The sequence below is a fragment of the Marmota monax genome, unplaced genomic scaffold, assembly GCF_021218885.2.
Source record: "Marmota monax isolate L192 unplaced genomic scaffold, Marmota_monax_Labrador192_F-V1.1 WCK01_AAM20220418_F8-fsc00001, whole genome shotgun sequence".
In the NCBI taxonomy this organism is placed as follows: Eukaryota; Metazoa; Chordata; class Mammalia; order Rodentia; family Sciuridae; genus Marmota; species Marmota monax.
Genome location: NW_026693777.1, coordinates 421,495 through 435,688, shown reverse-complemented (window position 1 = coordinate 435,688; position 14,194 = coordinate 421,495). Strand labels below are relative to the sequence as shown.

Sequence of the window (14,194 nt, the reverse complement as noted above, 5' to 3'; positions counted from 1 at the left end):
TGTATGAATTGTCAAGATCATTGTACTGTCATGTGTAACTAATAAAAAAAGTTTAGATCAGCTTGAAAGTCAAAGGCTCTTGCCTCTGTCTACCACTCTGTAGCAAGGAAAATATAGTCACTTGTTGATACTTATTCATAGGACAGGTTTTAGAGTACTTACCTAGCTCTGAGAATTGTCCTTAGCACTTAATTTGGTTTACGAAACGTACTCTCCTATTATTGTATGTCTTATCTCTTCCCATAGATGGAAATAAAAATTGAAAGAGATGAGGACCAGAGAGAAAACATTGTATGTCCACAGTTATTATTTTTAAAGGGGAAGTTTTTTTCTCTCTCTCTCAGTGAAAAGAAATACTTCTCTCAAAGAAAAATGTCTTTCTCCCAGCCTTGGTACTTTTCTATTTGAAACCAGGCATTGTATTTTAGGACAGTGACTGCTAGACTAACATTTATAATTTGAGTATTATATGCAAATTTTCATTTACATTTATTAAATAAGTAGTGACAAGTCATATGGGGAAAATAAATTAGGGTACTAGGCAAGAGTATGATAGAGTCAGGAGACTATTTTAGATAGGATGGAAGGGGTACCTCTTTGAAATAGTGATTAAGTTTTAGCCATAGAGAATGAGAAAGAAGTCAGCATAATGAAGATATAGCACAGAAGGAACAGCAAGTATTGTGTCCCCAAGACACAATTAAATCTGACCTGTTCTACAAACAAAAGGAAGCCAGGGTGGCTAAAACATATGATCAAGAGTTAGAACAACAGGAGATGAAGTCAGAGAAGTAGGCGAGGGCCACATACAAAGCATTTTAGGCCATGGTATGAAGTTTGGATTCATATTGAGGTTAATGGGAAGCCCTTGGAACTTTAAAAGCTGAGTATGTCAGAACATGGCTTACATTTTTAGTTCTACCATAATTTTTTAAAAGTTCTTTTTTGGTGGTACTGGAGATGGAACCTATGACCTAACATGTGTTAGGTAAGTGCTCTACTACTGATCTACCTCTGAAGCCCATGGTTTACATTTTTAAAGATCACTCTGGATGTTGTGTGGAGATTTGTAAGGAGCCTGGAATGGAAGCGGGATTCATGTACTGCAGTAGTCCAAGTGACATGATAGTGTCGCTGATCAGGATGATAGGTGGCTATAAAGAAAGCTATAAATAGGGTTGTATCTCAGTGGTAGAGTGCTTGCCTAGCGCATGTGAGGCACTAGGTTCAATCTTTAGCACCACATAAAAATAAATAAAACAAAGGCATTCTGTCCATCTGTAACTACAAAAAAAATTACAAGAAAGCTATAAATAGATTAACCAAGATATATTTTGAACACCCCCGCCCCCGGCATAAAAAAAAAAAAAGCTAGATTAAATATTGCATGCAGGTAAGGAACAGGGACATTGGTAAAGGAAAGATGGGAACCAAAGTTGAGTCTTTAGTTTTTATTTTGAATAACTGTTAGAATAAGGGGGAAGCAGTCAAGGACCAGGATTAGAACTGAGAAGAGAGTCCTATTTTGTACACATCAAGTTTTAGATGCCTTTTATTTTATAAATTTAGATTATAAAATATCTCAGATCTATCAGAAAGACGATACTTAAAATGGTTAAAGCAAAAATAAAGTTGTTTAATTTTAAAAACCATGAGAGGCTTTCAAGATGTAAAATTGGAACAGGGAAAGTTTTCCTAAATATGTCACAACCAAGAAGACTACAAAAGAGTAAATTCAGTGAACTTAAACAAAAAATGTAAGGCAAAGATCATCATAAACAAAGTTAAAAGAAAACTGGGAAAGATATCTGAAACTCAGTCACAAAGACCAATTACCATAAAATATAAAAAGCTCTTAGAAATTAAAAAGAAATGGTAAGAAGAAAACTGGACAAAGGATATAAATAGTATGTAAAAAATAAAATGCAAATGCTTCCTTTTTTGATGATAGCATTGTAATTATAAATAGTATTTTTTGGACAAACTTATACATATAAGGAATTTTATTTCAATATCTATTTCTCCCACCCCTTCCCCCCCCCCCCATCTCTTGCCTCCTTTTCTCCCTCATCTACTCATCTTCCTTTTATTTACTTTTTATTGGTACTTTCTGCATATACACAAAAGTGAAATTCCTTTTAGTACATTTATATATGTATATAGATACATCCCGTATTTCTTTCCCTTTCTCTTCCTCCCTCCCTCCCTCCCTCTCATTCTCCTACGTTTTCTCCACTGATCTTTCCTATGTCTTTATGATATCTAATCCCCTCTCCCACCACCACCTTTCCCTTATTTTGCTCTAGCTTTCACATATGAGAGAGCTGGCTCTCTTTGATTTTCTGAGTCTGACATATTTCACTTAGCCTAATGTTCTCCATTTCCATCCATTTATTGGAAAATGCCATTATTTCATTCTTTTTTATAGCTGAGGAAAAGTTTGACCTCTTCTACGAACAAAAGGAAGCCCATCATCTATTGATGGGCATCTGGATTGATTTCATAATTTGGCTAAACATTATAATGGATGTATCATTATAGTATGCTGATTTTAGTTCTTTTGGATAAATGCCATGGAGTGGGATAGCTAAGTCATATGGTAGTTCCATTTCTAGGTTTTGGGGTTTTTTGTTTGTTTGTTTGTTTGTTTTTGGTTGTAGGTGAACACAATACCTTTATTTTATTTATTTATTTTTATGTGGTGTTGAGGATTGAACCCAGGGCCTCACACGTGCCAGGCAAGCGCTCTACCACTGAGCTACAACCCTAGCCTTCTATTCCTAGTTTTTTGAGGAATTTCCACATTGCTTTCCAAAGTGGTTGTACTAATACTAATTTGCAGTCTCACCAGCGGTGTTTGAGTATACCTTTTCCCTCACATCTTTGCCAGCATTTATTATTTTTAAAAAATTAGTTATAGGTGGACACAATGCCTTTATTTTTATTTATTTATTTTATGTTGTGCTGAGGATTAAACCCAATGCCTCACCCGTGCTATGCAAGCACCCTATCACTGAGCCACAACCCCAGCCCTAGCATTTATTATTATTCATATTCTTGATAATTGCTATTCTGACTAGAATGAAATCTTAGAGTAGTTTTTATATACATTTCCCTGATTGCTAGAGATATAGAACATTTCATATATCTGTTGGCCATTTGTGTTTCTTCTTTTAAGAAATGTCTGTTTAGTTATTTATCCTATTTATTGATTGGGTTATTTGTTTTTTTGGCATTAAGGGTTTTTTTTTTTTTTTTTTTTTTGAGTTCTTTATATATTCTGGATATAAATCCTCTGTCAGAGGAGTAACTGGCAAAGATTTTTTTTTCATTCCATAGGCTCTGTTTTCACTCTCTTAATAATTTTGTTTGCTCTGCAGGAGCTTTTTAGTTTGATGGCAACTTACTGATTCTTGGTTTTACTTTTTAAGCTTTAGGGTCGTGTTGAGGAAGTCAGTGCTTTACCTATATAATGGAGTATTGACCATATGTTTTCTTCTGGCAGTTGCAAGGTTTCTGGTCTAATTCCCAAGTCTTTGATCCATTTTGATTTGAATTTTTTTGCAGGTGAAAGACAGGGATATAATTTCATTCTTCTACATGTAAATATCTAGTTTTCCCAGCACTATTTGTTAAAAGTGTTCTTCTCTCCATTGTTTTATTTTTTTTTTTTTTGCCCCCTTTGGCACATTTATCAAGTATCAGATGACTGAAAGTATATGGGTTTGTCTTTGTGTCTTCTAGTCCATTGGTTTTTGTGTATATTTTGATGCCATTACCATGCAGTTTTTGCTAATATAGCTTTGTAGTATAACTTGTGTGCCAGTTTTCAGAGGTCCTGGACTTGCATGTCTGTTGAGATGGATTCTCCTTCCTCTTTTACATATGTATCCGTACATGTGTAGTTATTTTTTGTTCTAGGATTTCTGTCTGTTTTTGATATGAGTAGATGTCAAGGAGTACCTAAAGTTCTTCTCTGATTGTTTTTCCTTGGGGCCTAGCTTTTTTTTTTTTTTTTAATTTTAATATTTATTTTTTAGTTTTCGGCGGACACAACATCTTTGTTTGTATGTGGTGCTGAGGATCGAACCCGGGCGAGCGTGCTACCGCTTGAGCCACATCCCCAGCCCTGGGGCCTAGTTTTTGATTTGGGGTTTTTCTTTCCCCAATTCTATGAGCTGAAGTAATGTTTAGGATCCGGTGGGACTAGATCATATGTGGAATGAGATTTACTGTTGCTTGGCTGAGTTGTAACTGTTTCTCAATACCAGGATATCTGCTCTGTGATCTTGAAGTGTCTCCCCTGTAGAGGAAATAGGGAGCCAGGACTAGCACTTATGTCAGTTATAGATGTATAGTTTTGAGATAAATATCTGGTGTCTACTTTGATATCTAATTGCCACCTATATAAGAAAGGTTGGGGTCAGCATTTAACATTACCGCCATCAATACAAAATTGTAGGCCAAATCAAGTATTCAACATCACCTGTCTACTGTGTTGTGCCCCATATTAATAATCACAACAATATGAATGAGGTATGAATTACACTAACTATATAATTCTGTTATTTAGTGGGATTCCAGTTTAAGACAAAATACAGTAGGAAGGTGAAAGAAAGTGAAATATTTTTAAAAAGAGATCATTAGAGGCAGGTAATAGGTACAGATGGTGGCTTTAAAAAAGAAAGAATAAAAGATTTGCAGAAAGTAATTAAGAAAGAGGACATGGCATCAGGAAAAATTGATGGACAAGAAGTTAAGTATGGACAAACCATTAACTGTAAGATCAAAATAACTCAAACCTGCATATAATTGAACCTCACTGAGCTAAGACAAATCAAGGCTAAATAATAAATAGATGCAGAAGGAAGCAATTTTCATGAAAGTAAAATTAGATAACTATACATACATTTTTTAAACCTATCTGTATAGTGAGTACATATACACCCACACACACACCCACATACACACTCACAAAAAATCATAAATAATACCAAAAAAATGTAAAAATTAATATGATGAAATTTTTTTCCATCTTTTTTATTGGTGCAATTCAGTTGTACATAATAGTGGGATTTGTTCTTACATATTTGTATATTCACACAATAATATAATTTGACCAGTATTACTCCTTGGCATTTCCCCCTTCCCTCCTTTCTTCCTACCTCCAAATATCTTTCCTCTTTTCTGCTGATCTCACTTTGATTTTCATGAGACAACCCAACTTTCTTTTCCTTTTTCCTCTCTAGCTTCCACATATGAAAGAAAATATACAACCCTTGACCTTCTGAGTTTAGCTTATTTTGCTTAACATAATGGTCTCAAGGTCCATCAGTTTTCCTGCAAATGATATAATTTTATTTTTCTTTATGATTGAATAAAAGTCAATTGTGTACATTTTATTTATGCATTTATGATTAAATGTTTGAAAAAAATTTTAAATAATTAAAAATTGGGGATGGGGTTGTAGCTCAGTGGTAGAGCACTTGCCTAGCATTGTGAGGCATTGAGTTTGATCCTTAGCACCACGTAAAAATAAATAAATAAAACAAAAAAGGTATTATGTCCATCTACAACTAAAAAAATTAAAATAAAAATATTTTTTAAAAGTTTTTTTAAATAATTTAAAAGTTTAAAAAGAATATTTTAAAAATGGAAATATGAAGATGAAATGAGGAAAAAAAATAAAGAAAAATCCTGGTGAGAAATAAAGGGCTTATTTCCAGGGAGGTGGTCAAAACTGTTGGCTGCAATGGATTTTCATTCTTCATATTTGTTTTTGGCTTTGTAACCCTTGGGTCAAGAATTGGAGGTTGTTAATCCCAGTGCCTTGTGTTCCTCACTTAACTGCTAAGCTTTGTGGCTAGGAGTTACAGCTGGTTGTGCTTCTAGTCTTAGCTTCTGGTTTATGGTGAAGTAGCACAGTTTTGGTGCAGACACATTGTGTGTTCTGTGGCAGGGGTGTTGCAGAGTTCTGAACTGAATATTCCAGTATTAAGGTTTAGTCTAGATTGAACTTTGAAACTCTGTGAATGGCTGTTTGAGAATTGCTCTACACCCGCTATTGGGGTGACACCAGTCTCTGCAGGATGTCTGGATTTCTAGGGTCCCTGATAACATCCACTTTTAAGGCATAGGAGCAAAATCTCCACACATTTTACCTTCACAGCTATGAATATGAAATACCAGGTTTCTGCCCTGGAGTGCAGATTCTTCCTGGTGACCACTGAAGCATAAGCAACAATGGGAGGAAGTTCCCTCCCTTAGGATCCATAGGCTGAATGGTTCAGGCAAATTCTCTTTGTCCCTATTTTAGTTCAGGTGCCTTCTAGGAATTGTTTTGGTTAGCTGCAAGAGTTCCCCAATCTCTTTGTCTGTTGGTGCAGGGCTTGGGGACAAGGTGGCTTTTGCAGGTGGTGGGGGCCACTTTCTCTAGTAGTGCCAGCGGTGGAGAGTGCCACAGCAGTGGCAGTTCTCTGTCCCCAAAGTGCTTCCTCTCCTGTGGGAGTTATTTTTGGATTTACTTTCACTGAATCCCTTCTCCTAACAGACTCTAGGTCTGTTAAAATCAGACTTCCTCTCAAATCCACAGGTTACCCCAAGTTAATTTTTTAATTTTTTATCTGCTGGCCAAACTGTGTCCTTTGTGCTGCACCTCCCCTTCTTCTACTGCTGGTATCCATGCTGATGCCCACACTGGCACTTCTCTAACAAATTATTTCTAATGTTCAAGTTTCTGACTTCTGTGTCTCTATAATTTTGTTTATTTTGTTAGTTGGTTGGTTTTGTTTTTTGTTTTTTATAGTTCACTATTTTCAGTGAGTTCCCTTAGTTACTGAGAAACTGTCTTTCTGCTTTGTAAGTCTGGTGTTAAGGAGCTGCTGAGAAGTACATTTGTCCTCTAATCCGACATCATCTCCCACTCACAAATGCTTCTTAATCATAAGAAAAAGCCTTAACTTCACATAAGAAAATGCCTGATAAATCTATAGTAAGGTACCTTTTTTTACCTGTCAGATAAACAGAGATCAAAAAATTTGATAATGCTTTTAATGAGATTCTCTTGGTAAGAGCCTCTGGCCCAAAAGAAATCCCTAACAGTTCCATTTATTAACCAGATAGTTCTAAACAAGTTAATGAAAGTATTAAGTATTCTTTCAGCCACTTGAAAAAATACAAAGTTGAAAAAAATATTTTTCTTCATTCTTACATAGCAGTTACTACTAGGATGTGTGTGCCTATTGAACACTATATAACTACTCAAGCTTGGAACAAGATTGGACACAGTAATCCTCACTTTCTATTCTACACTGAATTTTGTGTGGTACTTGCTTTATCACAAAATCCATCAAAAACCTAGCTTTGCAATGATTTGTTACAAATGAAATATATTGCAACATGAACCACCTTCAGCCAGTCCTAACAATGTCTGTCATGCAGTATTTGACAGATGTCATTGTTTCTCCTCAAAATTTTAAAATATCCTACTGCTGCCCTGTGAGTTCCCAAGCACGGAGGCACATAATTTGGGAACTATGGAAATAGCCTTCTAGTCACTGGCAGGAATGTCAAATGCATATAGTGTTTATGGAGAAGGTGGGAGGTTTGCCAGTGTCGATGGAAATTATAATTATACATATGCTTTGACCCAGCAGTTCCAGTTACAGAAATTAGATCCTGTATTCTTCTATAATATCTACAATGAAAAATTAGCTTAGCCCTTTTTTGTACTGTTTTTAGGGTAGTAAGATGAGAAAGACGAGAAACAACCTACATGTCTGTCAGTAGAAACCCGGTTAAATAAATTATGGTACATCCATAAAATGAAATAATAAAGTTATTTAAAATAGTAGCTCTTTGAGAACCAGTATGAATGACTATATACTGTTAAATGACAAAAGCATTTTTCATGGTATACAGCTACATTCTGTGTAAAAAGAGAGGCAGAAATATGCATAGACATGTGTAGACTTGTAATTGCATCATCGTCTTTGGAAAGCCACATCAGAAGTTGATCATTTGAGCTTGATGAAATAGTGCACATTTGTTCTCCCAGTTATTCTGGAGGCTGAGGCAGAAGGATCTCTTGAGCACAGGAATTCAAGCTACCCTAAGCAACATAATAAAATGCATTTTAAAAAGAGAGAGAAGATGATAATATAGGTTACTTGTTGGGAGAGAAGGTGAGAGAAGACTTATGAGTTTTTGTTTGTTCCTTTCAAATTTAAAACTATATCAAATGTATTACTTATTAAAAATAATGTTAAAAAATTTTTAAAGGTAAATTAGTAGAAACAATGTATGTTTCACTGCTGACGTGATTGTTAATTTGTTTTGTCATCTATATAGTATTAATGCTGGTTTGTTTGTGTTTTTTGTTTTACATTTTTTTTTTTTTCAGTACTGGGGATTGAACCCAGGGGCACACTACCACTGAGCTACATCCTCAGTCCACTTTTTAATTTTTATAAATATTGATAGAATCTCATTAAGTTATCCAGGCTTTGAATATGTGAACTTCCTGCCTTAGCCTCCTGAGTGGCTGAGATTACAGGCATGAAACTCAATACCTGACCCAATGCCAAATAACTTTTTAGGACATAAATTGTATTCCAGTATTTAATAAAGAATCAAGATGGATATTTAACGAGACATGGTGTAATCCCAGCTACTCAGTAAACCAAGGCAGGAGGATCGCAATTTCAAGCCCAGCCTGGGTTACTTTGTGAGACCTTGTCTCAAAATAAAAAATAATAAGGGTCAAGGATGTAGTTTGGTGGTAGTGTCCTGGGTTTAGGTTCCAGTACCCTGCCCCCAACATACACACACACTTAAAAAAAAAAAAAAGACATTTAACATTTTAAAATTTTATTTTATTTTGTTTTTAGGATTTAGAAAACTATATATTGGAACTTATCCCTACTTTGCCACAATTAGATGGCCTGGAAAAATCCTTTTACTCCTTTTATGTTTGTACAGCAGTTAGGAAATTTTTCTTCTTTCTGGACCCTCTAAGAACAGGTAAATCTTACATAACTTGGATATTATGAGAATATTATTATATCTCAGTCTCAAGAATTAGAGAAGTTTTGAAAAATGTCATTTATTTATTTTCCTAACATGTCATTATCACTAATAATCTGGTGAATATCAAAGGAGTACGGGATTGTTTTTAAAGCTTTTGTTTAGGTTTATATAAAGATCTTTTATGATTTATTTGTACTGGCTATAAAAATTTTGTGATAATGGGGATGTCACCTAACCTCTCTCAGTTTGTCCCTAAAATGAAAAAGTACAAATTAGGTAATCAATTATTACTCTTCTTTTCAGTTCTAAGAAACCAATTACTCTGATATAATTTGCTGTTCCTGATATGTGATATACTAGAGAGCCAAGATGATTTTTCCCAAGATAACTAATCCTATATAGGAATCAGATTAGTAAGTTTGGCCTTGGTGACAGTATTGTTTTATCAACTATTTTAACCTGCCCAGACTTAAATACATGTAATTAAGGCAGAGGAAGGGTCAGAGAAGGCCCAAAGTCTTTTGATTCTCCTCCTTTTCTTGAAAACCCAGCAATAAGTCCATTACAACACATAGTACTGGATTATCTTTTTAAACTCCTCCAGGTGTAGGTGCATACACATCTTTTCCTTTTGAAAGCTTATAAAATATAAACTATTTTGAATATTTATTATAAACAAGGCACTATGCTAAGCATTTTACCTGGATTCTTTCATTTCTTATAGAAGTAGTTATCTTCCCATCTGTCAACTCTTTTTTTTTTCACTTTTTCATAGTTTTAGATGGACAGCATGCCTTTATTTTATTTTATTTTTATGTGGTGCTAAGTATCGAACCCAGTGCTTCACATGTGCTAGGCGAGTGCTCTGCCACTTGAGTTTCAGCCCCAGCCCCCATCTGTCAATGCTTAACCATACTTCTGTTTTGCTTCCTATTCCAGAATCTATCAAAGAAAAACAGAAACTGTCTGTTTCCTTTCCTTATTTTTAAATTTTTTTTTTTTTTAGTTATAGGTGGATACAATATCCTTTATTTTATTTTTATGTGGTGCTGGGGATTGAACCCAGTGCCTCACGCATGGTAGGCAAGCGCTCTACCTCTGAGCCACAACCCCAGCCCTTCTTTTCTTATTTTTTATAAACAGTATTATATCTTTGCCATAGAATCTTTCTTTCTTTCTTTCTTTATTTATTTATTTTGATACCAGAGATTGAACCCAGGGGTGCTTAACTAAGTCACATGCCCAGCCCTTTTTATTTTTTTATTTTGAGACAGGGTCTTGCTCAATAACCTCAGGCCTCACTAAGTTGCTGAAGCTGGCTTTGAACTTATGATCCTCCTGCTTTAGCCTCCTAAGTCACTGGGATTTCAGGCAGGCACCACTATGCCCAACTTGTTCACAGAATTTTTGACTACTTTTTTGTGACTCTGATAATTTTAGAATTTATAGCTTAGACATATATTTGGGAGTATAAAAGTAAATATATACATATAGCTTTTACTAAATGTTTCCCTTTTTGTAGTAATATGTAATAAGGACTTTGGAGCTAGAAGTTTTAAAATATCAATTGTGTAATAGCTCATGTAAAATAATAAACTTTAACAAATTAAGTTGCTCTTGTTCTTAAAATGAAATTAAGTATTTGTGTTTATGTTTTTTAAAGGAAAAATTAAAATTCAAGATATTTTAGCATGCAGCTTCCTGGATGACTTATTGGAGGTAAATACTTTTTTTAGCTACTTAATTATATCACTTGATAATTAACTATTTTCTTTTTTTTAATTTATTTATTTTAATTAGGTATATGAGACAGCAGAATGCATTTTGATTCATTGTACACAGTTGCAGCATAACTTTTCATTTCTCTGATTGTAAGACAATGTAGCAACACACCATATATGCAGTCACAAGTGTACCTAGGGTAACAATGTCCATCCCATTCCACCATCTTTCCTGCCTCCATACCTCCACCCTCTTTCCCTCCCCTTTACCCAGACTTCCTCCATTTTACCTATGCTCCTTGCCATTATGGATCAGCATCCACTTATCAGAGAGAACATTCGACCTTTGGTTTTTTTGGGATTGGCTTACTTCACTTAGCATGATATTTTCTAACTTCATCCATTTACTTGCAAATTCCATAATTTTATTCTCTTAATGCTGAGTAGTATTCCATCATGTGTATATACCACGATTTCTTTATCCACTCATCTATCGAAGCATCTAGGTTACTTTCACAGTTTAGCTATTATGAAAAGAGCTGCTATAAACATTGACTGTGGCTGTGTTACTATAGTATGCTGATTTTAAGTCCTTTGGATATATACCAAGGAGTGGAATAGCTGTGTCAAATGGTGGTTCCATTCCAAGTTTTCTAAGGAATCTCCATACTGCTTTCCAGAGTGGTTACACCAATTTGCAGTCCCACCAGCAATGTATGAGTGTGCCTTTTCTCCCACATCCTCACCAACACTTATTGTTTGTATTTTTGATAACTGCCATTCTATAACTATTCTCTATTAATGTCTCTTTTTCCCTTTAGTTAAGGGATGAAGAACTATCCAAAGAGAGTCAAGAAACAAATTGGTTTTCTGCTCCTTCTGCCCTAAGGGTTTATGGTATGTTCTCCATCATATTGCTAAAATTTGAGTTATCCATTTCTCCATTGGTGCTCAGAAGACAGTTTTATACATAGACTATTTTGCCTTAAAAGCAAAGTGTTTTTTTTTTTTTGGGGGGGGGGGGGTACTGGGTATTGAACCCAGGGGAGCTTAATCACTGAGCCACATCTACAGCCCTTTTTATATTTTTATTGAGACAGGGTCTCCTTAAGTTACTTAGGGCCTCACTAAGTTTCTGAGGCTGGCCTTGAACTTTCCTGCCTGCCTAACCTTGATCCTCCTGGCTCAGTCTACTGAGTCACTGAGATTATAGGTATACACCATCTTGTCTGTCTTAAAGCATTCTGGGGCTAGGCTCAGTGGTAAAGCATCTGCCTAGTATGTGCAATGGCCCTGGATCTGATCTCCAGAACTTCTAAATAACAGTATTGTAGATTACTAAAGATTTACTTGTTTAAATACTAGCATTTTAATTTAGGAATCCTTTTTTAATTACTATACTTTTCAATAGAACAGATATAATTTGATTCTTATTGACTAAGGAACACCGTTTATGAATATCAACTGTTGTCTTACTTTGTGATAAAATGCTGTTCTCAGAATTCACAGAGGGAGGTGTTCTAGAGATTGGTTTGCTCTTTTATCAAATTTCATGTTACCCACATTTAACCTGTTAAGTCGTCTTCTGACACATTTTGGGATCCATGATCTGTTCTTCCAAGTTGATAGCATTTTAGTGTTTTTTTCTCGACCCCTCCCTCCATCTAATTTAGACCCTAGAAATATTTTAAATGTTGCAAACTGAAGACAAAGATGTAATTAAAATAGCCAAAGGCCCTGGCCTTCATGATTTTTTTTGACCAGTTCTAACTTAATGGTTGTTCTAATCAAAATTTTAAAAATAGCTGATGTTATCACACTTAAGCCACTACCCTACCTGTAACATAGTTTGAAAATCAAAATATTAACCAATAATAAGAACTTTTTATTAATGTCTATTCTATTATCTTTAATTAAAAATTTTTGGTCATAGGCATCTTTTTATTTTTCTTCCCAAGGCCAGTATTTGAATCTTGATAAGGATCACAATGGTATGCTCAGTAAAGAAGAACTGTCTCGCTATGGAACAGCAACCATGACCAACGTCTTCTTAGATCGTGTTTTCCAGGAATGTCTCACTTATGATGGAGAAATGGTAATTGTTCAGATCTGATGATGAGCTTTAAAATTTTAGGCTCCTGCAATTTCCATAAGCCCTTTTGTTGATGTAATTCAGATTAATATCATAGTTTAATACAAGTTAAAAGTATAAACCAATCAAATTACTTGATATTCAGAACCTTTGGTTGTAAGGTAAATTCACGTAAAAATATACTTCCCTAATGGGTTCAGTACAGATAATAAATTTTAATATTTTGTTTGTTTCATTGTTATGCTCCTATTGTGGAGAAGTATGAACAAGTATAGCGTACTTGCCTAGCATGCATGAGGCACTGGGTTTGATTCTCAACACCACATAAAAATAAAAATATTGTGTTCACCTAAAACTAAAAAATAAAAGAAATCTGAGAGTTTAATCCTATTAACTATTTTCATGTAGATAGTCTGGTCATTAAATTATCAGATCCAACAGTACCACAATTTAAGTCTGATATTAACCTATTTATATTAGTATAAAATGTATTCAGAGTATAATTTTAGAAAGAATTTACTGCTTATGTAGTTGGGGGTATGCAATTATATTTTTCTTTGTGGTCTTTAGATACTTGAAAAGGAAAATTCTAAATAAACCTTTAACATCAAAATTGTTGTTATGAAAAATAATGTGGTGTGGGGTCATGGGAGTGCATATCAGTAATTCCAGCTACCTGGGAGTCCAAGGAAGGATGAACTCAAGTTCAAAGCAAGCATAGGCAACTTGGTGAGACCCTGTTTCAAAATAAAATTGTTAAAAAGGCTGAGAAAATAGCATTTGTCTGACACTTGCTATTGCAATGCCCTGGGTGATCCCTAATATGGGGTTGAGAGTGATGGTAAGGATATGTATGATGAGTTTTCCAAACCCGTGGTGCTTAAGAAATAATCAGACAGATGAGAATGGGGTTTTTGTATTATATCATTTAGCTTTAATAGGAATTTGCCAAGGGGTTGGGGTTGTGGCTCAGAGGAAAAGTACACTGAGTTCGATCTCCAGCACCACATAAAAATTAAATAAAGGTATTAAGTCCACTTACAACTAAAGAATAAATATTTTTAAAAAAAATAGGAATTTACCAAGTAATACCATTGTTAGCCAACAAAAGAAAAAATGGGGAAAAGGCTCCAAAACTCTGACTCCCACAGCTGTTGACATTAGACAGTGAGGGTATTGTAGTATACTAGTAATTTCTGGTGAAAAATGATGAAGTTACATTTCTTTAATTCTTTACAGTATAATTTATGAATAATTCTTAGCCTACAAAATCATTTCTAATATAAATTTTTTTCTAATTTGAGAATCTCCCAAAATCATACAAAACAAGTAATCTGAATGTCCCTTTTCCAAG

The 14,194-nt window shown here is 34.7% G+C and overlaps 1 protein-coding gene across 1 annotated transcript in view; it reads left to right on the top strand.

Moving 5' to 3' along the window:
- The window catches only part of Ppp2r3c (protein phosphatase 2 regulatory subunit B''gamma), a 40,847-nt gene that overhangs the window by 21,099 nt on the left and 5,554 nt on the right, over positions 1-14,194 (top strand). The window contains exons 7-10 of the mRNA XM_046461365.2: positions 8,889-9,021; positions 10,691-10,746; positions 11,570-11,645; positions 12,707-12,843. Coding sequence (XP_046317321.1) covers positions 8,889-9,021; positions 10,691-10,746; positions 11,570-11,645; positions 12,707-12,843 — 402 coding nt within the window. The remainder of the gene's footprint in view (positions 1-8,888; positions 9,022-10,690; positions 10,747-11,569; positions 11,646-12,706; positions 12,844-14,194) is intronic.